Source organism: Lonchura striata, chromosome 4 (genome assembly GCF_046129695.1).
Source record: "Lonchura striata isolate bLonStr1 chromosome 4, bLonStr1.mat, whole genome shotgun sequence".
Lineage (NCBI taxonomy): Eukaryota > Metazoa > Chordata > Aves > Passeriformes > Estrildidae > Lonchura > Lonchura striata.
In genome coordinates, this window is record NC_134606.1 from 27,996,674 (window position 1) to 28,024,127 (window position 27,454).

General features: G+C 36.8%; 1 protein-coding gene across 3 annotated transcripts in view; it reads right to left on the reverse strand.

Moving 5' to 3' along the window:
• Positions 1-27,454, reverse strand: part of DLC1 (DLC1 Rho GTPase activating protein) — a 213,829-nt gene that overhangs the window by 85,706 nt on the left and 100,669 nt on the right. Inside the window, exon 1 of one of the 3 annotated variants that reach the window (XM_021533884.3) lies at positions 10,985-11,294. The exons of the other annotated variants lie outside the window; for them this stretch is intronic. Coding sequence (XP_021389559.1) covers positions 10,985-11,099 — 115 coding nt within the window. The 5' untranslated portion in view covers positions 11,100-11,294. Of the gene's footprint in view, positions 1-10,984; positions 11,295-27,454 lie in introns of those variants that run through there. 3 annotated transcript variants of the gene reach the window in all.

Here is a 27,454-nt window from a genome sequence, read left to right on the forward strand (position 1 = left end):
GAAACCTCATCTTCCTTTTCTTTGTTGATACAACTGTGAAAAATAACTACTGTAATTCTAGATAAAAGATTGAATGTCAGGATTTTATCAATACTGTAATCTTTATTAGGTTCTCAGACTTCTAAAATGTGTGGTACACAGAAGAATATGGTCAGCACTTCTGTATTAGAATTTGGAGTTGTGGTTATGTCTGTTCAGCAAATTCTTGCAGCAGAAAAACAAACAAATTCATCAACATAAATGTCTGATTGCAATTCTGTTTGTCTTGGTTCTGCACAATGAGACATTTTTAGGCAGCACCTTCTCATATTATAAAAAAAAAAAAGAGTTTTTCTTCTTCAGATCCATTACATCAAATTCATTCAATGTATCATCAAAAAAAAGCAGAAGGAAAAAGATCAGTGTTCTGCTTGACTTCATCAACTGTTCTCAAAATTATTATCCAAGGTTTGTTAGCTTTTTGAAATGTACCAAACTTTCAGCTTAATCTGAACTGCCTTATAGCAAGATCACTCAAATTTATATCTCCCCCAAATTATTAAGCACTCTTAAGAAACTACTTGATGGTAAAGTAAGCCCTCTCTCAATCAGGTTGCTCAGTAAAGTTGTTTTCATCTGCATTGAAAAACGTTATGCTTTTTGTCTCTGTGTGGGGTTCAAAAAACCAGGAATATTTGATTAACTACTGATCAGAGGTAACATCATGGCAGATGAATATCTCATGCTTGAAGGTTTAATTTACCATCTTTAAATGAATGTGTTTAGGATGAAGAGAAGTAGGCATGGTAAGAGCTAGTGTATCAAGGTAAGCACAACACACAAAGCAGCTGTGTTCCTCACTGAAGGAAAAATAGACATGTCTTGACAAGGAGTGGATATGGAGAGAAAATATAAGATTAAGGTCAGGCTTCTTTTGCACCAGCCTTGTGGGAACACTTCACAGTCATGTCTCTGTCCCTCAGCTCTGAATACTGACTGCAAGGATGGACAAATGATATTGCAAAGCACAAGATGTTATACAAGAGTATTGGATGGAAGTGAACTGCTTACCTCACCTTTTGAAATCATGCCTTCTTTTATGTATTTCACAGATAGCACCTGGAAGGCTACCAGATTGATGAACAAAGTAAAAGCAAAAAAGGCCATCTTGTACATTCAATGATGTATGAACTATACATGAGACAACACAAATTTCTATTTTCCTCAGTCTCAATGACCAGCATCAGCTTAAAGCCTTGAGATTTTCTGCTGGCAAATGACAGGCAGTTACCCACCAAACTCTTCTTGCCCAGGGCAGGCCAGTTGTTCCTTCAGCTCACATGGCAGATACTTTGCTACTACAGGATGGCTGCCAAAACATAATTTCATCATCAAGTAGCTCTTGTAGAAACTGTGAAAGAATGTTGTGAAATTTGAACAGAATACTGATAGAGACTAAGAGCCTTTTAGAGCATCAATTAAAAGATCATCTAAAGCTGAACAGGCTTGTATCGGTTCTGTCTTATCACTCTCTGCCAAATGAAATTGTATTGGTACACAAGAGAGACCTCAAAATGTGAAAGAAGAAGAGAAAAGCAGAATGTAGATTTCCTTTTTCCTTATGCCTTTCCAGCAATCAATTTCTATTAGTTCAGGTCCCTCCAAAAAATGTGCCAAGATCTCATCCCTATTTGTGAGAAACCACAGAACATAAACCACTCTAATTTCTAATGCAGTATAATCCAAAAGCTACTGTAATATTTGGGCTCCATTCTATTTTCACATAAGAGAACATGAGAAATTAAAAATGCATTTGAAGTCAAATTACAAGAAACATGGGTGTGAAGTAGGATGAAGTAAAAAAAAAATCTTACATCTTTGCACATCTGGTCACAAATTTTTAATATATTGCTTTGAAAATAGCTTCTCAGATCTCATTACCTACTTGTGCTATTGTATTTTTTTCTGCTGCCCAACTAACTGACTGATTGGCTAGCTGTTATAAATTTCTTTTGTTCATTCCTTTTTTGTATGTTTAATTTACCACTTGGATGTAGAATCTGCCTAAACATTTCTCTCCTATTATTTTTATTAGTTCCCTCTGTAGAAGATTAACACAGATATCTGCACCCTGAGACAAACACATCCATAACTCAAAAAATAAACTATAGTGCTAATTGACCTTCTAAGAGTTTGGAAAAACTGGTATCACTGAGCAAACTCTGTACAGGGAGATAATTCCTGCACTGGGATAATTTGGCCCATTTTTTGTTTTCCCATATTCCTGCAAGCTGGTGAACATGGCAGTGCAGGAGGAAGCTCAGTGGATTGCTAAATTCTCTGCCTAAGCTGGTCTGAGTGGCTGCTGCATTTTTTTTGGGTACATAATACATACTTCTACGGATTCTGATTTTACCTCCTCCTACTGAGCACTGACAGTAATTAACATATTATAATCTCTTCAAAACAGGATTTTCTTGATCTAAATTTCTTTCACAGTGCTGAAATATTTATTAATAAGAGTATTGATCAGTCAGGCTATCAGTGTGCTGTGATGTTTCTCTGTCTTTCAACCACCTCAAAAATTAAAGTGCATGGCTACATAAAATGCAAATACAAGTTTAGTCAATTTTTGAAAATGCACTTCAACTTCTTAATAGGATGTACATTGCAAGGAAAGCTGTTCTGCAAGCACTAGTTCTATTTTCAGTAATAAATAGCTGAAGGAACTAGTCTTTGGAAATGGTTTAAATTCTTATAAAAGCAATTTTATAATAGATATATAATAATAATTTGTGTAATTAGCAAATATAAGGCATTTGTTGCCACAGAGATACTATAGAGATTCTTGGATATGTTTGGCTGTTTTCTGGGGGTTTTTAAAATTTTTTTTTGTTTCTTTCTCTGTTTGTTGCCAAAGAATTATTCAGTGAGTTCCTAATGTATAGCCTACAATATAAGTAGTCTCCCTCCTGTGTCTGCTCCAATACTGGCATTCCCTCAGAGTAATAAATATTCTCTATATGGCAATTGGATTTAGGCATTATTGTAAATGCAAAGTTCACAAGGTTGCCATTAATACTATCTTACATCCTCATTTCCTGTTGTCTTCATAGCTAAACATGTTTACTTTTAAATTAGAACATAATTAGCAAATAATATAGCTTATTTTTACTGAAAATAGCAGTTTGGTGAAATGCTTCTTATCATCTGGGGCTGACCTTCCCACAGACTGCATATCCTGGAACAGAGCATTGTAGTAAGAGAAATCAGTTCTTTTGGATCTGGGCCAAAGACTAATTTAATTTCTCTGGCTGTCCCCCTCCTTTCCAGCTCTTCTCCCCCCTCTCTCCAGTAACATTCACATATGTGAATTGGAGTTAAGAAGTTGCAGTTGGTAAACAAAACAAAGACAAAACTGCTAAGAAGTTAATGAAAACATCAGTAAGTCATAGCATCTGGATCTCATCATCCACCTCTGACGTAAGGAAGATGTCCAGATGTTAGCAGAACTGTAGCAGTTGAAATATTTTCTGAGCAAGACTCCTTCCAAACAATCAGATACAAGGCAGTTCAGCACTTTCAGCAGTTTTTAGGAATTTTTCAGATATATAGTGGTCTTTTAGATGTGCAAAAGGCCTGCTCAGTACTAAAAGAATACACAGTCTGGGGAGTCGAGCCTGGGGATTGTGAGCCTCTGCTTTTGGTAAGTGCACATGAATGTTCAAAGAGCAGGAGAAGATGAGGCCTCCTGGCTGTCTGTCATTAGCACAGACTTCTAGCAGAGACACAATGCTGCTTATCTTGTGCTATCCAGTGTTTAAGACTAGAGTTTAATACAATGATGAATTACAAAACTGGGCCTGGAGAGAGCAGATCATAATTTTCATCTTTCTCACTCATTTTTAATCCCCATTTGACAACATGTACCACATACAAGCCTTGCATGCTGAAAAATATAAATGATGAAGCTGGTTTCCTAACAGGTGGTTGCCAGGTGTGTTGCATCTCTCCTTCCACTCCTGTCCGAGCTGCCTGATGGAACAGTGACATTTTTCATTTGGGTGCTCATTCTCCATGTGCAGAGTTACACAATTGCTCAGTTCCTCTTGGACATGATTTGTGGGTGGCTCTGTGTGTGCTCCCTTCCTCCTTGAGCCATTCTTATGAAGAATCAGTTTGGAGTACCCAAGAAAACAGTGAAGTTATTTCTAAAAATTCCTAATTGCTGAAATGTCTGGGGACTGGATACTTCTGCACATCCCTAAAATCTCAGGCAGGACAGGACATAGGCTTACTGGCTGATTGCTGCAGTCTTAGAAGTGGCTACAATGACTATGGAAAAAGCAGATCTCTGAAAAAAGTGTGTATTGTATAATCCTCTCCAGCTGTTGTAATTTGAATGCATGAGAATTTTGCAGCAACTACTTTTACAATATGCTTAGTATACAATGTTCTTATTGTAAACTTGGACTAAACAGTGGCATTGTTGTTGGCTGATTACAGAAATGATGGTGGAGGTCCATGAGATAAATGTTTAAAATTTCACTAATGGAGGAAAATGGGAAAGTCATATAAAAAGCTTTCAACTTGTCCAGTCTCCCAGCAGTGCAATTTAGCTCTGTTGTATGAAAATATCTATTGCTAATAGACAAGGTGACTGAGTATGCACACGTTCTCTTCCCTTTGAGAGCTTCAACCTCTTTTGGTACTAGACTTCAAATTAGAAGCGTAAAAGGGCTGAAAAAAAGACATTCTGGTAGCTGAAAATAAACACCAGCTCCAAACTACACACACCTAAAACTTTTTGGCTGTAGGTGCCTGTAGTTTGAAACTGGTGTTTTTTCATATAGACAGTAAGAAATTAAGAAACAGAATATGGAATAAGAATTCAATGATGCATTTAATTCCCAATGCCATTTTGAGTGAGTATTTTGATTGAAGGACTTTGCCTTAAAATAATTACAGTCATTCCATGATAAAAACACCAATTCTAAAAAAGGCATACAATACTCTAGATATCTTCTTGGAATTTAGTGTGCCAATATTTTCAAAAATTAGACAAGTATGTGCTATTTATGAAATGTATTACTTCTGGTACCATTTGATATCTGAATTTGAAAGATGTGAACAATAATAAACTACAAGAATGAAACTGATTTCTCAAAAAACATGCTTACACCATAAGCTTTTTTAGTAATGATATTGATAACAGCAAGGCTTATGAGCACTCTCAGAGGGAGGAAATGGTACATGGTAATGATATTTAACCATTCAACCAAAATAAATTATTCATATGTTTTGCACTGGATGTGCTACACTTGCTTTTTTACAGATACAGCTGCTTTAGTTATCAGACAATTGTTGTTTTCCTGTTTATTTTCTATAAATTGTGCTCTATTTACAAATATGTATCAAATCAATAGCTGATCACACTCTGCATCATAGTAGGTGGTTAGGTTTAGTATTTATATAATAGTCTGAGTAAAGTACTAGACCTGTAGGAGATTGTCTCCAGCTTGGAGGTCAGTCATTTCCTAAAAATGCTGATAAAGACAAACAGTGATATATCTGAAGCTATATATCAAGTGGTCTTGGGTCCTGCGACGTATCTATTTTCTAAGACTTTATTTCACATACACACACTGTAAATCTTTCTCCAATCTCAGAACAAAGCAAACACTTCAAGACATAATTTCTCTTCTGCATGAACATAAATTTTGGAGACAGTTGAAATGTAGTACAAAATTCTTCACTTGGTGCTTAAAAATTTCAAAGGATAAAAATTCCTTTCTTTCCTTCCTTTACTTGCTACAGACATGCTTTGAATTATAAGCAGTATCTGGGAAATGTTTAAGAATTATTAGATATATATATACACACAGACTTCACAATCTATACATGGGTACGTTTTAAGGCATCAGAGGTAAGAGGAAAGTATAAGAGAAAACAGAAATTATAAATCTACTGGAAATACAGGGATGTTGATAATGGAGAACAAATTAGACATCAACAAGAACAGAGAAAATGTAGCAGATGCACACAGTGTTCTTTGACAAGTCCTGCAAATTGATAGTGGTCAGTAGAAAGAAAAAAATAAATAATGGTATAATTTTAGCTAATCATCATAAATTAAAGAATAAAGGTCTACCCAAAGGGTCTTGCAGATAACTTTTCATTAGGAGACTCAAAAATAACCCAGCCATGAAAACCATGAAAACTAGATGAAAGCTGACTGACAGACTTAAAAAAGTAATCTAAATGGAAATGAATTGTTTGATGGTATTACTTGTAGACCAACACCAGAGTTCCCTCTTTGGCTATATCTCTAGCAATAGCTTATGAGGACATGTAGACTCTTTCTGAATGACTCAAGTACTAGCAAAGTAGGCATAATGAGAATTGGTCTGTAATAGATCTTGGAAATTGAGTAATTTTGCAATTCTTTGGTAATGAACAGAAAACAAACCAAGAAAAACAATGTTGGCAAAATCCCACCAATGGTGGCTAAAAGGTACAAATTAAATACATTCCTGGGGTAAATACAACATTGAGAAATCCTAGTGAACTTTAAATTAGAAAAAAAAGACAACTGAATATGAGGAACAGTAAGTAGGTAAATAAATAATATTATTTCAACTAGAATAACTGAAAAATTATTTTTAAAATACCAAGTAACAAATTTTTTACCTCAGACTTTCAATGGCTAAGCTACTACTGCAGCAAAACTATCAGTAATCCACCAACCTCAGACTATCTACACATTCTTTCTATTTTGTCTATAATAGCAGAATTTCAGAAAACAATGTAACTATTACACCATAAAAAAACCTCCAAAAAAACCCTTAATTTAAGAGAGGTACATTAGTAGTCAGCTGTACTCAGTGTCTGATCATGCATTCCAAAAAATGCTGGTGAAAACATAAATGCCAGGATCTTTAGTCATATTGTATGGTGCACACAATGGCTCTTCGTATATTGCAGATAAATGCTACATTGGGTGATGTAAATTCAGAAAAGAGTGAAGGCACTAGGAGAAATCTGTCTCAAATGTTTTGAGGGTGTGTGCATCTGAGAGCTGAGAATGATGCTTCCTGTTCTTTGAAAGCTCATTCTGTGCTGCTGCCCTTGTGCATGAAATCCTGGTCTCTTTGGGAGGTCTGTCCACTGAAGAAGCCAGTATGTTCTTTTCTTCCCAGCTGAGGATGTGGTCTGACATTAGTAAGGGGAATTAACTGGGAACTCCAAATATATTTCTTATGAATGCATTAACAGGAAAAGTCACAATTTTTAATTGCCTATTTAGAGGCTCTTTCAACTTAAGTCTTCTTTTCTCCTTAGACCATATTTTATGCTGTTCACTGTATTATCTGTTACCCCCAATTTTTTATCACCTATAGTGGGCATTTTAGAAATTGAAAATATTTAATGATTTGCCTAGTGAATAATTTTCCACATTTTAAGATCACCAGATATTACTATATACATGTGTCTAGATATTCTTTTTCTACATAAATCAAGGAGAAGGAAAAAAGACAGAATGAAAAACCATGATCTGTGCTGCTATGATGTGACTGTGATGAGCTGCAGCTCACTGCTCCTCAGGATAGGTATTATATACCATATTTATATGCTATACCAAATTTATACAAAAGTAACAATATGCCATAATATGGTATAATATTATATTTATATGAGTGTGCTCCACCCCAGCAGGCTGAATCACAGGCTGCTCTGCCATGTGATGAGACAGCACAGGCAGTAACTCAGGCCTGGTGTTGGAGTCTGAAAGCAGCATGAGCATGCTGCTCTACAGAGCCCAGCAGGGGAGGGCACACAGAGGTGACCTGAGAGTGCAGTCTGCATTCATTTGCATTCCTTTACTGCACCCACTCAAAATCAAAATGTTTTTAGCTACAGTCAACTAATTCCATGAAATTTTAACAGCATCTCAAATATTTTGGGTACCTTTTATACAGGTATATTGCTCCTTTTCTTTTGTTTCAGTAAGACTACATCATCATAGAGTCCTAGAATGGTAGAGTGGTTTAGGTTGGAAAGGATCTTAAAGATCCTCTAGTTCCAGCACCCTGCCTTGGGCAGGGACACCTTCCACTAGCCCAGGCTGCTCAAAGCCCCATCCCTGTCAGGGGATGCCTGAACAGCCCTGTCTCAACACCTCCAGGGACAGGGAGCGACCTGTGCCAGTGCCTCACTACCCTTACAGTACAGAATTTCTTCCTAACATCTAGTGTAAACCTACTGTCCTTCAGTTTAAGTCCATTGCCCCTTGTCCTTTCTCTACATGCCCTTGTGAAAAGTTCCTGTCCAGATTTCTTGTAAGTCCCTTTTAGATACCAGAAGGCTGCTGCAAGGTCTTCCCAAAGTCTTCTTCTTATCTAATGGAAAAAACATTTTCAATGATATATTTTCTACTTAGGAAGTAGATAGTACTCCCTGTTTGATGATTATATCAAATTACATTTCATGAAGTGCTATTTCTGTGTGCATGCTAGAAAGATTTTTTGAAAGCAAAACATTTACTTTGTCTTGAATATGCCATGAAGAATGCATATTTCAGATTTTCTTCTTTCTTTTGCAAATAATGTTCTTTTTTAAAGGCGTGTACTGATAACACAAATTGCTGATCTAAGAGGATTTCTTCTTTCAGTGTCATGACCCTTCTTGACCATTTTGAGGTAGTCAGCAGTTTAAACTGCTGATATCCCAGAGAACAAACAGAACAGCAACACAACTTGCTGTCTTGTTTCTCTCCCTGAATCTCTGTGAATCATGAAGTATTTTCTGGAATACACCCTGATATCTACTCCAACTAAATACTGTACTTCTTTTTGGGGGTTTAGCCTGATTTCTAGATTTTTTGACTGACAGCAGCCCAAATATACTAGTGGACTGACAAGTTTAAATCAGCAGCACAGCCTGGAAAATGGAACTGTCACAGTTTTTAAGGGTCCTCTAACATCTAAGCCTTGTATTGATAAAAATTGTGAGGGCTCATAACCAACTGCCAAGTAGAATAAGAACATGCCGACCCTTATCAGTGCAGCTAAAGAGGCTAAAGGGTTCATGTTCACTCCCCGTTTCTAGGAATGCGACAGAGTCTCCAGAAATATAATTAGCAGTTGTTTAGCCTCCAAATATTTGATAATCATATGCAAGGTTAAATATACACATTTATCAAGTTCTCTTTGTATCCTGATAAAATCTGCATACTTTCATATGTAGGTCACATTCTGAAGGTATAAATTACATACCATTAAATGCTTTCCTATGTCAGCTGATGAGAGGGAAACAATTTTATAGAAGACAGTTGGTAGCAGTTGTTGTATGTGGACACAGGCCAGAGGTACTTGGGATTCTGTTGATGCAACTTTATGATAAATTAAAAATCTTACTTCAAAGCATTCACATAAACATCTCCAGCAGGTAGAATGACAAAGAATCTCAGAGTAAACAAGTGTCCAGATGACCAGGCAACAAACAGATTAAACAATGACTTGGCCCCAGTGACTTCCCTTTTACAGATTTGTGTAACATCCATGTCTTTTCACTCAGAATTTTTTTCCTCTCAGTGCTTCTTTCAGTGGAGTTTCAGCAATGTCCTGAACATCAGGACCTTTGTTGTGACTGCTGCTCCATGCCCTGCAGTGGTTAAGGCTACCAAAGAATCCCAGTTTTATAACACACTTTTGAGAGATGAAGTGGACTGTCTCCCCAGTTCTGTTTGCTGTGAAGAGAGGTTAATGTCTACTGCTTTTATGATACTGCTGTATTTGTTACCACCTACAGAGCACTAAAGTAAATATGATGCCCCCATCTCCTGTGACCATGAGCTTTTACTGTAAATCAGTGTAAAACTGAACTCATCTGCCTAGGAAACTCACTTTCCTTTGCCATCTATGGGAATAGGCACAGAATTAATCCAGTCACATATACACATGGGCAGAACAAGGTTTTTATGAGTAGGTCTAATTCAGAGCAGATTTTTGCCCACGTGCTTCTTTATAGGCAATGGCCACTCACTACCTAATGTAATCAGTTTTGGAATCAGTACTCAACCAAATGTCTGTTATGCACTTAGCTACTCTTATTTCTCCAAAACGTAAACGTAGGAGAGTGATGTAAAAGTTCAGTTTACATTAGTAAGCCATAAAGTCAGCCTCTTGGTCATCTCATCCGATCTTATCATTATTCACTTTTCTCCTCCCTCCTTCCTTCTCCCTGGAATAAACCACCCCCACTGTAAGTATACAAACAAACCAAAATGATCCCTCTGGCAGTCACACCCATTGTGCATTTCTGCTGCCTTTTTTGAAACCTCTAAATGCTGCAAAATAAAAGTAAAAACCCCAGCAGGGTGAATGAGATGCATTCATCTAACAGACAAAAATAGAAGAGAAAAATAAAGTGAGTTAAATTATGGTCTGCCCCAAGTTTTTGAATATTTGCAAGCCAAAATTAAAATGTGGACTGAAGCAATATAAATGGCTGGTAATTTATATCTCAGAAGCCTAGCTCTGGCATACCTGATACTCACTTGGAGCTCACAGCACTGAAATCCTTGCCAGAGGAAATACCAGTAATTGCTCAGTGCACAGCCCAGATATTCCAACTGACACGCTCCTTGGCTACAAAACGCTCCGTAACCTAACTCACTGAAGCACATCACAGCAGCGAAGCACAAGGTCTGACCTAACAGCAAAATAAAATGCTTCAGCACACTTTAGTCTGAGGAATTTTTGCCATAATACCGAACCAAAATTCACTGCTCTTCTCCTTTTAACTGAAGTTTGTCTCATTTAGTTAGAGGAGCACACACAGTTCCACCCTAGGCACAGCACAGATGTAACATGACACACAAACAAAAGGCTGGAGAAATACTCAGAGGCTACACTGATACATATGCAAATGATACTACTAATTACTGTTATAGATTTTGATCCCTTAAGAATTTTAAAATATATTTATGTAATGCCCTTCTCACCTGCCAGTCGTCTGTCTCTCGTGTTTTTCCAGATAACATCCAAGGCTCTAGCAGTGGAGTCCCTGATATGATCACTAAATGATCTCCTCAGAGGGGCTTTCACCGGGTGATGCATAATGCAGATCGATCACACATCCAGGTCAAACGGCTGTAGCTTAGCCCCAGGAAAAAGGGCATTCTCTGCCCGGGGATCTGTTTGGATTTCTGTTTGCCAGGCAGGCAGGTTGTTACTTTATATAATTTGTCATCAGCCTTGTGGAGCTTTTCCTTGAAGAGTCAGGCATTGCAGTTCTCACTGCGGATGCAGGAAAGCTCAGACTGCAGCCAGCCTACTGGAAAGCTGCCAAAATCTTACATCTGGAACAGTTTACAAATGAGCTAACGATACAGTCATTTAGATTTGGGGCTATATTTGTGGATATCTATAGGATTCTAGCTTCCTGTTTAATCAAATAACTTACCAGACACATACTTGCATGCTCATTTATTAGGATATTTCCCTGCTTAGATGATATTTCAGGTAATCTTTCATGTTTGGACATGAAAAAAGTAAGAAATAGAAGAGAGATAAAGTAATTTTAAATATCTAGAGATCGGGTATTTTATTTTCTTAGTATATTTTTTTGCATTTTACCCTAGTTAAGACAGAGAATATGGCCTGATTCTGAGTTCCCTATATTTATTACTTTATAACAATGAAAGGAAATAAAAAAAATGAGAGGAAGAGGGGAGATAATAAAAAAGGAGAGGGAACTAAGTCCCCGCGTCTTTGCTGAGTGGAAAGATAAGTTCCCATATGAAAAATATTTATGAATGTAACTGAGATTAATAGTCACAGTAAATGAAGCCATTTGACCTTGCTTATTTTGACCTTTTTAATTGATTGCTGTGTCCTGTGACTTCCCTGAGGGAGAAAGGGAGGAATAAAGGAGTACCTGAGACTCTCTTTCCCTTTTAATACTATATGTGGCAATGTATGAAGAGATGAGAGATACCAGCTTAAAAACCACCATTATATGGGAAAGCAAAAAGTGTTAAATAAAGTTGTCTTCATGTTCATTCTACAGGTAGTCCTTAATTCCTTTTACAGCAACTACAGCTATTAAATATGATATATTAGATACCATATATAGATATGGATATATTAGATACCATTTTTTTCTTTAGAAGTATCATCATTAGAATTGATTTATTAACTTCTCACAAGGTTGGCATACCAAATTACAGAATTGAGAGTTTTAACCTTTGACAAAGGGATTTTCACTCCCTTTGAATTTCTTCCTAAAAAATAGTTTTTCTTTTCATAACATTAGATAATTTATTTCACACTTTCTTATTTGTTGTAATCTTTATTTCTGGTGTCTTCTCAGTTTCCTTCATTTTCACTAGTTGTCATTTCCCTTAAGAGAAATCATTATCTCATTCTCATAATGAAATGAAATTTATGGGATTTGCAATAGTGTAACTGAGGGAATAACTGGCTCACCATCTATTTAATGCAGATCATAATTTCTTCACATCTAGGCCTTTGTCTTTTATCATTATAGAGCTTCTGCAAATACTAATGTCCTGTGTGTGTCTTTGAACAAAACAGCAGTGAGTGATTCCTATAGTTTGCAGTTGCTTTCCTCCTTACACTCCTCCTTCTTTTTGGGGCTGGATGGAGAAAGAAGCAGACAACTCTCCAGAGAAATTCAATATGATAACACACTCTTGTGTGGTTGTGGGTTTTTTTTTTCCTTTCTTTTCTTTTTTTTTTTTTTTTTTTTTTTTGTGTTTTGTTTTTTTCTTAATTATTATTCTTGCAAAAATTTCTGGTAGAGCAAGTGCAATGCTTGCACAGGCAAATCCTGACATTGGCTTACATAGGCAAAGACTGACATGATGACCAGAGCACAACGTATCTGTTTTGAAACATGTATACTCTGTTCAGAATAGATCTGCTGTTGTTGCTATGAGTGAAAAGTTCAGAAGAGCACTGTTCACTTTTAAATGAAAATGCAGTAAGTGATAACTTAATCGGAAGCTGAATTTCTCTATTTTAGAAGGCAACAAGGGTGAAGACAGTCTCAACAAGGCTTTAATTACCACTGGCCATGTCCACGTTACCAGCAACATAACCCAGAAAGAATGAATTTATACAGCAAAATAAATGCTACAAAAGTTTTGATACATCTCAAGGTGGAGTTACTTTGAACTATGTCTATCAGCATATTGTGAATGAAATGAATCCTCAGAGTTTCATGATTGGGTTGGAGATCACTGGCACTCTACCAGAGTGCAGCTTTTGGCTTATTTTCCTTTGAAAACCATCCAATTTGCATACTCCAAGACTGCTTGGAGATATGAACCAAAGAGTGATGTTGGGGGAATCTTTTCAAAATCATGTGCCTAGTCCAGGCTACAATGTCAATAAAAACATGCAGACCATTATTCATTTTAGAAGCTAAAACAACTTTTAAGAATTTAAAAATTAAATCGGCAACATTCATACATTTCTAATTAGAGTTTGATTCTTTTGGAGTTATTGTGCGTTATATTATCCATGGTGACATTTAAAACATTTAAAACAGTTCTTAAAACCTGTTTTACAAAATGGTGTGGAAAATGGCAAAGGAGGAATAAACTGTGATGAAGCAGAGAAATACTGATAAAAACATTTGTTTGTGTGATGCTACAACACAAATAAATAGGTAATCTAAGTAAAATAGTGTAAAGAATTAAACATCAGAAAATTTTTAATGGGCATGGGGAAGTAAATAATTAGATATAGATTAGCAAAAAATATGGATAGAAAATAAAGGATATTAATTTTAGAAAAGTGTTAGACAGAGACATAAATGGGGAATACAGTTAAAAGCAAATACATATGATCAGCAAAGGAAATCTGAGATTCATGACATCCATTACAGTCACAAAATAAGGTAAGAATTTGCCAATATGAAAGCACATGATCTTTAAGGATTTTTCAAATCATGTTAAAAGATTGTATTGGTGCAGAGCTGTGCTGCAATCTCCATTCTTGTATCATTTGAAAAACAGCCCCTTGTGGAATGATGCACTCAGTTTTGCTCTGCACCTCTCAATACCCACATGATGCTGAAAAAGCATCCACAAGCCCAATGTACAGGCAACTGGCGGCAGCAGGGCCAGGGTGACAATGACAAGGAGGTCTGTGCTGGAAAACAGCCACGTGTTCAGGGGAAGTCTGCTGAGCTGCCACCATCACTGTGCCATTATTCTTGTTGAGAGTCCTACTCTGAATCTCAGGCAAACACCTCCCAAGTTCCCAGTTGCTACTGCCCAGACAATGTCTGCATATGTGGAGATATTTTCCATTTCAGCTCCGGCTTGTTCCCGCTCCCCTTGAAGGTGTAGCTGTTTTCACAGAGACATCTACCTGAATCACAGGCCTGCAGTTACTTGCAGATTGTTTGTGTGGAAGAACTTCCTCCATTTCTCTGGTAAACTCATGCTTCAGTCTGAACTGAGAGAGGGGCCATTGGAACCAAGTACCCCCGGTACAGACCTCACCAGGTGAATCTTTGATGTTGATCAACATGAGTGTACTAAATTAATTTGTTCTTAAAACAAACAGCTGCCCTAGAACGCTGCAAATGACATTAAGGGCAAAAGATTTTAATGTTGAGATTTATGGGTTGGTAAAGAATGTATTGTCAAAGAAAATGGAAAATGTTTTGCTGTTCTATCTGACAATGTACTGGAAAATCTCCTGAAAACAAATACCCTTTCTGTAACTGGGAAAATGCACTCTTCATGTCTTACATTCAATTAGCTGTATAGAGATGTTGCAGCAAAACACATGCAAAAATAAGCAAAGACCTAATCCACCAAGTAGCATCTAGTTAATCTAGATAAAATTCATGATGCAGCTCTATCTTTTGGCTTCACTCTGTCTGGAAACTTAAGAATGACCACAATCAGACACAGGTTTTTGTATTTGAAGATTTTGGTGTTGACTACATAATGCAGTCAATACTCCAGCTATATTACAGAATAATTTCATTTTATTCAGAGTTTTCTGTTTAATGGCTGAGATGAAAAAAAAAAAAAAACAACCTAAAAAAGTAAATTCTTGAAAAAGACATGGGTCAAAAAAGATGTGTGCTGAATCAAAAATAATATGAAGGGATCTGAAGGCCAGGGCTCTGTTGCTGACAAGAGGGGATTGCAGCAGCTGGTCTTAGAGGGGTGAGGTGATAGCACACCCTCAGGAGAGAGACAACTGCCCACTTCATGCATGAGGAGCAGCATACACATCCAGGAAGTCTTTGTGTAATTCCAGAAGCAAATATTTAGAGGGACCAGACCCTACCTTCCCTGCCCTGCCAGCCCTCCCACCAGTTCAGACCAGCTCCACCCCTGGCTCTCCCAGGGCAGTGTCTTTCCTGTCCCCCAGGCCTGGCCTGCCTTGGGACTGCAACCACTGACTGCTGCCACTTCTTGTTTTGGAAATATTTTTAGAAACCTCTTCTTAGCATAAGCAAAGCTGTGCCTCTACAATCTTCCTTTCAAGGTTGAATCTACTTGTAAAGTGCTGCTCATTGTTCTTGAACACTAATTCTCAAACCAGCCACAGGCAGGAGGCAGAGGCTAATTCCCTATAACATTTCCCTTGCTCAGCACTTCCAACTGAAGTACCTACACTTGGCAAACTTATCTGTTTTTTGTCCTTTTGTGGGTCTATCCATACTCTGGTCTGCAAACATAATACCAAATATCCTTTTTGCTCTTTAAGACAAAAATGCATTGGGTACTGGGATGGACAGGAATGGAGATACTGTTTTTAGTTCTGGAAACTGAGTCCAGCTCTCAGGAAATAAGCTAACAATTGCACAAGCCTCATGCTCTTCAAGCTTGCTCTAAAATACATTGACTTCTCTGACTCTTCATCAAATTCTTATGTATATCTCTGACTCTTCTGTGTGACTCTGGCCCCATGAGTCTGGAAGGATGTATGGATCCAAAATATGCCCAAGGCTCAGAAGAAAGCACTTTGAATTTTCCTTGTGCTGCTTTCCAAAATAAAATCTGGTTCTGCAATATCTGCAGTACTTGAGAAATCTGATATGTATCAGGTTAAGCAGCAGCCACAAATCAGTGCAGACTGGAAAGATTTAGGGAAATTCCTATGGAAAGACAGGGAAATAAAATGTATTCTGTTAAAACATAAACATTTCAGTAGAAGCTTGACAAATCTCAACAAAATTCTTTATATGACAAAGCCACATTTTGATTAATTTGGATTTTTTTTTTTAATCTCTATTTTCCAATTAGGTAAATTAAAAATATACAGAAGTTTCATTTAGCACATATGTGTCCTTTTGTAGCTGTGCAAATGTCTGGGCAATTTATCTGTCCATGGTCTCAATGCTATGTGTCCCACCATATTTTGCATTCAGAACAGTCCCCATTTGACTCCTGTCAACACCCTGGTGTTAACATTTGAACAGCCTAGAGCCTAAATGGGTGCAGTCATAGTAGACCATGAGAGAGTAGAGCAACAAAGTCTCCTGAGTGCCCTCCATGTCAAGAGGGCCCTTCCCGGCATCTCTGCACCCTCCTTCCTCGTGGCAGGAGAGGGGTGGAGAGGTCCCAAGAACAATCACTCTCTCTCCAGGTGACCATGTTGCCTCTGTACACACTGCTTTTGCAAGATGTACGTGCTTTTTACTCTCATTCCATGGTCCAGACCTGTATTTTTGAACAACAGGGGTGTATAACTTTAAGAAAGAATACACTCAAAATCCACCCACCCCAGCAGCAGTACATGATGCAAACTACAGCTGTTGTTGTTTTCATGAACTTTTTGATGTCTTAACCTTGAAGCCTTCTTCTGGTGGAACACTGAGAAACTCTTGTCAAAGTATCTACCTTAATTAGCTTTTGTTGTGAGTTAAATACATACTAATGGGTTTATATAAACTGAGTAGTGTAGCCTTCTAATATACATCCCTGAGTCTCAAATTAAACATGATCTCAAATAAATATTAACAATCTTCATAGTGTGATTATGGCCCTACTTTGTAAACATCCCCACAGCTTAATTAGAGTTCTGTGCACTTCAAAGTGTAAGCTTATCTGGCTGTTTCTGAACTGCTGTCTCACTATCACTGTGTGTTCCAAGAATAATAAATAAACCAACACAGGAACGCAAAAAGAATTCCTAATCACAGCCATAAATACAAAATAATAATTAAGTAAATAACATGAAAGAAAGATGTGCTTCCAGTTTCATTTTCACATCGTTCCATTTTAACCTCTTTTTAATGTAGCTGTCTATAAACTATTCTTAGGTTATTTGACTAAAACCAAAAACAACTCACAAGTTCTGCTCCTGCAGCCAAACGTTTTCTGAAATACCACATATTGAAGAAAAAAAGAGACATTAGTGCTGGTGCTATAGTTTAAAATTCAAATGAGAAAGGAAGTGTTAAATCTTCATTCTGTTTAGCCATATGTGAGGCACCTGCTTAGAGAAGTTTATGGGAGTATTAATCTATAGAAGTGTCCAAACACTTCCAAATATCTAAAGCTGAGCAACAGAACTGTCTTGGTTATAAAATAGTTGATGGCAATAAGCTGTGAACTGAGATTAGTTTTTAGTATTAGCCATGTGTTATGCTTCACCACAGCAGAAGAGTATTAAACAGCATTGTTTCTCCTTCCTTCAGTGACCTGACAGGCAAAATGCCCATACATAGCTTTTTGTTAGCTGAGTAATGCATTATAACTTCACTGGTCCCATCACTGGAATTAGAGCAGGATGAATACAATTTCATAGAATAAAAGGCATGGCATAAGGTACTTCTTTCTTTCCAGTAGAAATGAAAATTAGTCTGTATGTGAAATTGTAGTAATAGAAAAAATAGAACTCACAAAAATATCCCCAAACCCAAACAAACAGCCCAACACTTCCAAAAAAACCCCCAACTCACTAATGTTACTGCCTATCTAAAATCTTCTCTACCATCTTGTTTCATAATTGGAAATTAACCTTTCCTCTCTTTTCTTTTTTCTCTTTTCCACTCTCTCTGTCCCTCCTGGTCATACTAAGATGGCAAGTTCCTTACAGATCTTCCTCTTCAGACATCTCGTACAAAAGGCACAATAAGATATCAAAGAAATAAAGCCTTTGAGCTTGTCTGCAGTGACCAACATAACCAGTGATTATGAATAGAGCAGATTTGGTTCAATGAGTTCTGTATAATCTAATGGTGGCAGACGGGTGTCTGTGTACAGAGCAGGGAGCAGAAGGGGAGAGTGAGGAGTGTTATGTGAGCTGGACTCATCGAAGTCAGAGGGTGAGCAGAGGGAAAATTCAGAGTACAGAGATAATTCTGAACAGAGAGATCAAAGAGAGGCAAGAAATTTTAAATCAAAGAGAAAGTTCCAGTGCTTGCAGGGAAAAATGGAAAATGCTTATTCCTGAGAAGATTTAGTGAGATTTAGGGGTCTCATGTAAGTAATCTTCAATTATCTCTGCCCTGTGTAATGTGTGTTTTATTAAGTGATGCAAAGAGGCAGAGTTGTCTTCCTGCCTTCTCATCCCTGCTGCTGCCACTGCAGCACTGTGAAACACAATCTCTGCAGAAGGTTTGTTACTGTGATGACAAGCAGGATGTAATAACCATCCCTGAATTTCTGGTTTGTGGCCTCATTGGTAAAGAAAACAGCAGAAAAAACGTAATTTTCATAGGGAGCAATTACACAGAAAGTAGGATCCAAACTGAATCTAAACTTTCGGATAGGTATTGGACCAAACCTTCAATAGATTTAAAGATTTCCCTAATTAAGGCACTGCTGGATAGTTTGCTAGTGGTAACTTCTCCTTGCATCATTTTTTGTGCAAATGTTCATTTACATAATTAAATTGGGGATTTATTTTAAAGGTGCTTAACTTCCTCAGACTCTGGATTTCTGTTTGACGTATTCTCCATGCTTTAACTCTTTGTTCTGGAGTCGTTTGTGACATGACTTCTTTGAGGTGCTTTATCTGTGTATTCATAATAAAACCAGTTTTTTTGGAAAATGAATGAGAGGATATGTTATTTTCCTGACACTGAAAAATTCTAGCAATTTATCCCTAAATAACTGATAGTGATTTGGTAAGGCAACTTGCTCTTTTTTAGGGATATTCAATTTTCATCTTTCTAGAAGTTCATTTATGGGAGTATTTACTTGTTGTAGCCATTGGCAAGCCTCTGAGAAATTATATTTCTCAGCAGTTCTGCAACTTTGGATGTTAGTGACCAACAGCCTAGAAGACATTTTCTCTTCTGGGTTAGGTACAGGCTGGCAAATATTTGCAAACACAGCCCCAGGCTGCTGCCAGCCCTGCAAGATGAGGGAGAGAACCTGTCTCTCTCAGGCTTTTACTTGCTCCACCTTCATTTCACAGAAATGTAAAAAAGGGTTGGTTCCTCATGAAATCTTAATACAGAATGAGGAAGGTTTGCTAGGGTCAAGAGGGAGATGGGTACACACTGCTTGGTGGAGAGACAAGAACACAGGGAAAGAGACCAGGGGAGGAGAGTACCTGTCACCTATTGTGGTTTTAATCGCATACTTCCATTTAGGAATTAAAATTCAGCCACTACATAGCTAGTGAGAGCTTTCATTGAGTTCTGCTCTGATGGAACTAAGTAAACATAATTTCAAACAATTAGCTTCTTTGCACTGAGCAATTTTATTTTTAGAACATTGGCTACAATTAGATTACTTTAAAAAAAAAAAAAATTAAAAGAATCAAGAAGAAAACCCATGATTTTTCCAAGTGTTTCTTGTGATTTTTTAGAATGTCTTTCTTCTGGGGTTTGTTACTTGAACTGAAATCTTGCTGACTGCAAGTTCTAATGCCTAACCTTTAAAATATAAAGAATCTAATATTTTGCTTTACCTTTTCTAAGTTTAATATATCACAGATGGTAGTTGAACCTTTATGGGGACTGTGTCAAATTTAATTATCTGGAAGATTAAAGTAATCATCATTTCAACTGAAACATAGTTTCTGTTTTCCATAATAAAGCCTTTGTGAATAGTGAATGTACACAACATGACATAAAAACTTACAAAAAAGAAATCTAAAACTCTAGCTAAAGTTATTATTAGATGTTAATGTTTCATATTTACTCCATAAAGCTAGCAACAGCATTATTGTAGGAAGTGAATTTCTCCAAATCTTTACTTAATTTATTTCACAACTAATCATCAAAAATTTCTTTTACATGAAATTTGCTGTTCCTGCTGGCATCTTTTTTCAGCCATGAATATCTGCCTTCTGTAGTCCCACTGCAGCATGTGGTAAATCTTCAATTAGAGTTCAGATTATGACACTAGTATTGGAAGACTGGCGATGGAAAAATAGTGAGCTTGAACTACATGGTTTGGGGGAAAGGAGGTTGACAGGATACAGCAGTATTTAGTCTGTCTTTTTTTGTCCTTACACTAGTTGCTCACTGGCAAGTTCTCCTAAATTATTTTAGTAGGTCATTTTGTTAGTATATGTTTAGTAAACTGTACACTTCACAGTCTCAAAAGCAAGGTGAAAATGTGCCCCTTGTGTTTGTAGGGCTGGCAGCCTGAACTGTATTTTGCTATATCTGACCTAATATTTTTCTATTGTCAAATAATTTTGAAAATAGACATATATGGTGGCATCCCCATATGATGAAAATTATCTGCTCTGCTCTTCAGTCTGAACAGACTTCTGTCATTTCATGTTAAAAAGATATCTAGATGATGAGGTGGGTTACATCGGAGAATCTCAAATTCTATTTACCTTCTGTGAACATAAAGTTTTTAGAGACATCATTACAATACTGAATTTATGCAGTTTTTAAATAAAGTAAGAAATATGAGTCTTGTACTCAGGATCAATGAAAGATATTAATGTCTCTGAAAGAATCCAAATTAGGCCTTGAAAAAATGTATTTAAAATAGCAGCTGCAACACATACATGGAAAAACTACTTACAAATCTAGATGCGCACTAGAATCAAGTGAGTACAAGTGTTTCTTTAAGTGCTTCATAGCAGAAGTGGGGAGTGAAGCAATGAAAGACCTGGTGAAATATAGGAGAAGTTACTTCATATTTATTAGTAGATGATGTAGAAATTCCTTGGAAAAATGTGGTATTTGGAAGAAGGGAATAAAACACTCCCAAAGAAGTTGAAGAATAAAACAGACAAGAAAACAAGGCTTACGCCTGAGATTGATAGGTTAAACTAATATTTTAAAGGCTTAAAAATAAGCTATTTCAGTAATGGTGAAAGGATAATGTCAAATATTACCACACTGAGAAATGTGGTAAAATATATGTAATTTTTTCTTTATTATTTCTGAAGTTTTCAACATAATTTTTTCATGCATCTATAGTATAAAAAAATAACTATTATTTACTCTTTCAGTATTTCCATAAAGAGCAACCAGACATACTCTGTTTGGCACAAATAAATTGCTTCTCAAATGCAGCATGTAATTTTAGTCTCTCCAGTACCACAAAGACATAAACAAGTTTTGAAGGAATTCAAATAAAAGCAAAAAAAATTAATAAGGGGCTAGAAAATTTGATTTACAAGAAAAGATGAAAACCTCTTCTGCTCAGTCAAATGACAGCTAATAATGCAAGGGAAGAGTAATGATAAGAGCCAAGAAGTATTTAAAGCATGAGCACATCAAGGAAAGTGTGGACATGTTTTAGAGTAGTACAAGGTTTCAAAACACTGACTTGGTATTGGGGAGAGTATTGTGTTTGTGTATTTTTTTCCTCCAAACTAAGGCTAATTAATCTGTGCAGCTTATGTATGGACAAATAAATATGTGTGGAAAGCAAAAAAGCCCTGTGCAAATGTTAAACAGAATGACACATCTATCAGCTGTCGTGCAAGTCCTCGATGTAGTATTTAAACATAGGAATTAGATCAAGATTGAAAAAAAAGATTAAATATGATAAATGAGCAGAATATAATATTAGGGGAACCCTATATCAGTACCACAGTACGTAATTTCTTTAGAAAGAACATCTTCTGAAAGTAGGTTTGTTTTGCTCAGAAAGTTTTGTAGTTCCTTGATAACCTGCTACCCCTTCCGTGTGAAAAAGGACCTGCTACTCGGACATAAAATTTGTCATATCAAAACTTCAGTCATAACTGAAAGTTTTATTAAATTATAACTGGATTTTTTAAAAAATCAGCTCAGCCCTGTTTGCTGGTGCTGGCAACTTTCTGAAGGCATATATAATAAGTGTATTTGAAAGATATCCAGGAGATATTTTTGAATGTTATTTGTGCTCTATAACACTTTATGCATAAGGAACCAAAATAAGGAGAAACATTAAAATTCTTCAGAAGATGCAACAAAATGATGGCATATTTAGATGTCAAAACTTAGATGTTGCTAATTTTTTTTCAATCCAAACTTACTACCTTTTAGTCAAGAACTAGAAAAATTGCATATGGAGGCATTAAATATTTCTTTACATTCAGTGAAAACTTCCACAACAGGAAAAATATACTCCTGTACAACAAGTAAGTGTACCCTTCTAGTCTTGATATAAAAGACTGATTATAGACTGTTTGAAATTTCAAGTGAGCAGCTGTTAGTGTACTGATAAAAAATTTGAGCTTGGATAACTATCTATAAAAGTCAGGAATAAAACAAATATATTTCAAAAGGTCAAGACTAAAATATAAACTGTATATCAAAATGCATAAGAACAACCAAAAGGGCAACTAAACCCCAGGTTTTAATATGAATCCTTCAATACTAAACTTTGAAAAGCTCTGTCCCTATCAAGTCATGATAGCTCTGAATGTCAATTAATAGGACTAGATTCAGTTACTAATTAACCTCATTTCAACCTAATTAACCTAGTTATTTGATGCTGAAAACCTCCTCCTCTATGTAAGAACTGTAAAATTTTTAAATACATCCTTGACAGATACTGAAAATTATTAACCTAGAGGAATATTGTTAATCTAGAGGAATGATGTAATTTTTAAAATTTACCATGCCTTGGAATGAGAAGACTGCAGAAAAAGTCTTTTTACTCTAATTTCAACAGAAGACCTTCATATGTACATTGTCCATTTGTGCCTATGCATTTTGTACAATGTTTTCACTAAAGTACTGCTGATTATCAACCAAAATGAGCTGTCATAGTTAGCGATGAAGTATTAAGCATGTATAGCTCACCAAAATCCACTGCATATTTTGATCCTCAGTAGGTATGGTTTTTCTCTCTAAGAGGCATTATGAAATAAATGTGAATATATCCAAAAGAAATCTTTTCTATTTGACCAAGGAAGTTTAGATTGTATCAATTTTTTAAAACCTTGTAATTTCTTCTATAAATGCCTTGCTCACTTGTCAGATCTAACTTCATGTTAGTTGCAAAACTTCATAATCTGTTGAAAGTTAGATGTTTCTATACCCTTTTATGGAAAAAATGGACTTCATCATATTTTTGTGCATGGTTTGTAAAGACATGAATGAATCTGTGGAACTCAAAAAAGGTCATGCAAACCTTTGGAATTACTTATTTATTTTATCAATGACAGTCTCATGAAAGGAGCTCTCAGAAAAATAAGGTGAGACCAGCTCTTAACTCCTAACATCTGCCAAGCAAGGAAACTCAAAAAAGGCCAGGTAAGTGTGGGGCTGAAGCTTGAAACAAAGAACTGAACTGTGCATTAACAGCAAGCACATGCTGACCTTAGGTCCACTCTGCTCCTCCTTGCCTGAGAACCGATGTCCTGGATTCCTGTTGGGCAAAAAATGCTGACTTATTCTGAAATTCAGTGTCTAGTGTTACTGTAAACACACACTGCTTTTACAGTTCCCAGCAGAGCACCCTCTGCACCAAGGTTACATGATCTTTATATGCCTGAAAGCTAATAAAAGATGTTAATGGTGGGGACCTCTGTTAGGAATGGTGGCCCTTAGCAAGAAGAGGAAGGTCTCAAGCATGATAATATATCAACAGACTATGTAAAGGCATGGTTTGATTGTGAATGTGTGACATAACTTTGGAAATGCTAAAGGATTGACATAAAAATCAGTTCAGCTGAAATAGATTAGGGGATCAATGTCATGGGCATAGTACATGTTGGAGAGTTACAAAAGGCAGTGGAACAGAAGCAAGTCACACGTACCAAGAGTCCAGATGAGGATGTCTGTGCAGCTCATATAGGCCAACACAGCAAACACAAGGGCAGAAGGGGAGATGTTTAGTCTGCAAAAGACAGTCTGTAAAAGTCTGAAATTTCTGAAGGGACTCCAAAGTTTGTATTAAATAAAAGAGGCTGTTGTAGTATCATCTGAATGGCTGTATAGCCACAAAGTCCTAATTCTTGGTCTGTTAGAATTGCACATTTTAGTATTTAAATACATTTTCTCTACCAAATTCTCTAAGTCTTGTGCAGCCTCTTTAAGGCACTTATTTCCCAAGACACTAGCAGCAGAAGGCTGCTACAAGAAGTATTTCATAATTCAAAGTCTTTTTGCCTGTGTCCCTTGTTGCACCAAACTGTTCTCTCATATGATACTGGGGAGACTGTTTGCACAGCTTGCTGGAAGTCAACTCATTAAAACAACATAGGGTAAAAAATAGACCTAATATGAATAATTTCAATGATCCAGTTTACAGCAAATGGTTGAATTCCTGAACTTAGAAGGCACTGAAATAAAGCTGGGGATGCAACACTGTGACTCACCTTCAAAACAAAGCTCTCTTTCAGGGAGTTACAAATTTCAATCTATTTGTGCTAAGGTGAATCACAGTCTGGCCCACTGAAGACATGAAGAGGGATATATATATTTTGCAAACATAGCAGATTCATGCATCATGAAACCCAGGAATTATTGCTTGAACTCTAAACCAGATTATAAATTCCATTTAAAAACTGACAACATGCCTTTGAACACAAATCCACATTGAGATATGTAGCTAAACAATTAGGATAACTTTTAGAGATGCCTTTCTCAACATTTCAGACTTCCTAGAGTCTGAACATACTACAGCTGATTGCTGTAACACCAAGAGATGAAAAATGAGGTATAGACACTGCAAGAATGTGAAGAGAAGTATTCAATTCCCCCTTGAAGAGCTGCATGGTCTCCAATTGGTGAGCTATTCCCTATGAAATATGAGATAATTAAGCGTGCTCACCTGGTTGCAGGTTGAATGAACACTCTAAAAGAACCATGAAAAAATGCATACAGGAAAGGTGGACAAGGGACTCATGACATCCACTTTATGAGAATCAGTAGACTCTATTGGCTGCTATATATGCTAATAGAGGAATGTGCTTGTGAGCCTTTGTATGTGCTACTGAATGAGGAAGCTTCGTTCCAGGCTCTGGTTCAGACTAAGTATGCTTTCTGGTCAGCTCTTGCCAGGTGGACAGCTCATGACAAATAGCCCCAGGGGTACTAGATTTCTTTTCTAGCTGGGAGGAAAAGGCTTGAAGGAATGGAAACTAATCAAAGAGAAACTCTGAATGAAATGAATTGTTGAATAGGTGTCAAGAAAACTTTAGCAGTAGATGGTAGAGACAAACTTAGTTTGACAGTTTATCATAGACTGAGTCATTGCTTTCTGATGATTGTGCTAGTGAATATGAAAATGCTCTGAAAAATGAGCTGGAAAGCTCCCCTATTCAAGTGACACAACATGACCTACAGTAAGATCCTAAGCTATTCAAGATGACTGGAGTTAAGCCAGAAGTATATATCACAAAAGTAAGGAAAGTGATTAAAGAAAAAGAATGCTGGGTTTGTTATTTTTGTTTCTGTGCAAGCTAACTGAAAAGTATATTTTTAAAAAATACTGGACACACTACAAAAAACTGATTGGTTCATTTAAAAACTTTAGCTATTCTAGAAGAATTAATTGTCCCTTAGAATGAAGATGTGAGTTCACAGTCAGAGATTTGGCAAGCTAGTTGGGGTCAGCTTTGGAACTGGAGGCTGGAAACAGCACAGGCCTTCCTTGGGAAAGTCCACCAGGAGATGTCTGGGGTAAGGCAGTGAAGAGAGAATGGGTTGGAGAGGAGCATAGAGTTGAAGGGCCTGAGGGCGGGAGCCCAGCTCAATCCTGATTGTTGAAAGTGGAAACAAAGTCCCTATTTTTTATGAAATTCCTTTGGGTATTAAATCCAAAAAGTCCCAAAATGTCCAAAAGGGTGGATAGGAAATGTAACCAAGTCTCAATTAAAATGAATCAGTGACCTACAAGGTTTAGCACATTCATTCATGAATTAATACTGCTCTCAACATGAATCACTGCAGCCTAAGCTACAGAGTAGTGTGTGTCCTTTCATGGTTAAATATGAAAAGATTTACTGATTTTGGACTGCAAGTTAGGCACTGTGTTTCTCTCAACAGACCCACAGCTGGCAAAGTAGGAACTAAAAAATACTGTATTGCACTTTCAAAATAATTTAAAGATAATCAGATATTACAGAAATTATACTAGTTTAATCATAATGGCATACCTATTTTCTAATGTCATTGAAGAACAGAACTATGACTCTTTGATTTTCTTACTATAATCTATTTGGATGCTCTTCAGGAATAAACTTTAATTAAAATTTTATCAGCTTTTAAATTTCCATTTGGTGTTAAGTGCTCCTCTGAAATTATTTTGTCCATCAGTTACAGTTATATAGGGTCAGCTGATTGGGATATTTCTAATGTCTGGGAATATAAATTAACTTTTTCTTGAACAAGGTAACTTGCTCCAAAATTTTTACTATTTATAGCATAAACCAGAGAACACAGCACAATTTTCCTGTTTCTTTAAGGATTGTTCTATGAATGGGTGAATGTCTAATTGCTGCAGGCTCAGGAAAGTAATATGCTTTTGAGTTCACTTGACAGTCACTTGACTGAATCAGTGAAATCTTCTGCTTCCTATCAGTGAGATCTGCTGTTCAAAGGTCCATTAGAAATAAAAGCAAATTCCATCTGGACTCTTGCTGTGTGAGGACATTGGTAAGGCAATGCTATGCTTCCTCAGTGTTGATAGGGTCAGGATGTTAAAAGTGGGGTGGTTTTCTACTGTATTAATGTGGAGCCCTGTACCTGAGCTTCTTTATTCTGTCACACGCAGAGGCTTTCTCAAGTTTCATCAATTTGTTGTTAGGTTGCTGAAAGAGTGAGCATTCATGCAGATAACAATTTGCATGCAAGCTATAATTAAGGCTACAGTGACTTCCACTTAGCCCTTCTAGTAACTCAGCATGGTTTGGGAGTGATTAAGTGGCAAGTGCTAAGCATGGCTCAGTATAACTCTGCCCATTCCACAGGTTGTCCCAGAAGAAGGGGAGCACTGGAGCAGCAAACTCTGCTACAAAAAGCTGCTCTCCAGGGAGCATAATTTAGGATAGCTGCTAATGCCTGCCCTTGTCAGTCACACCTTTCTTTACAGTTATGCCAGGGATTACCT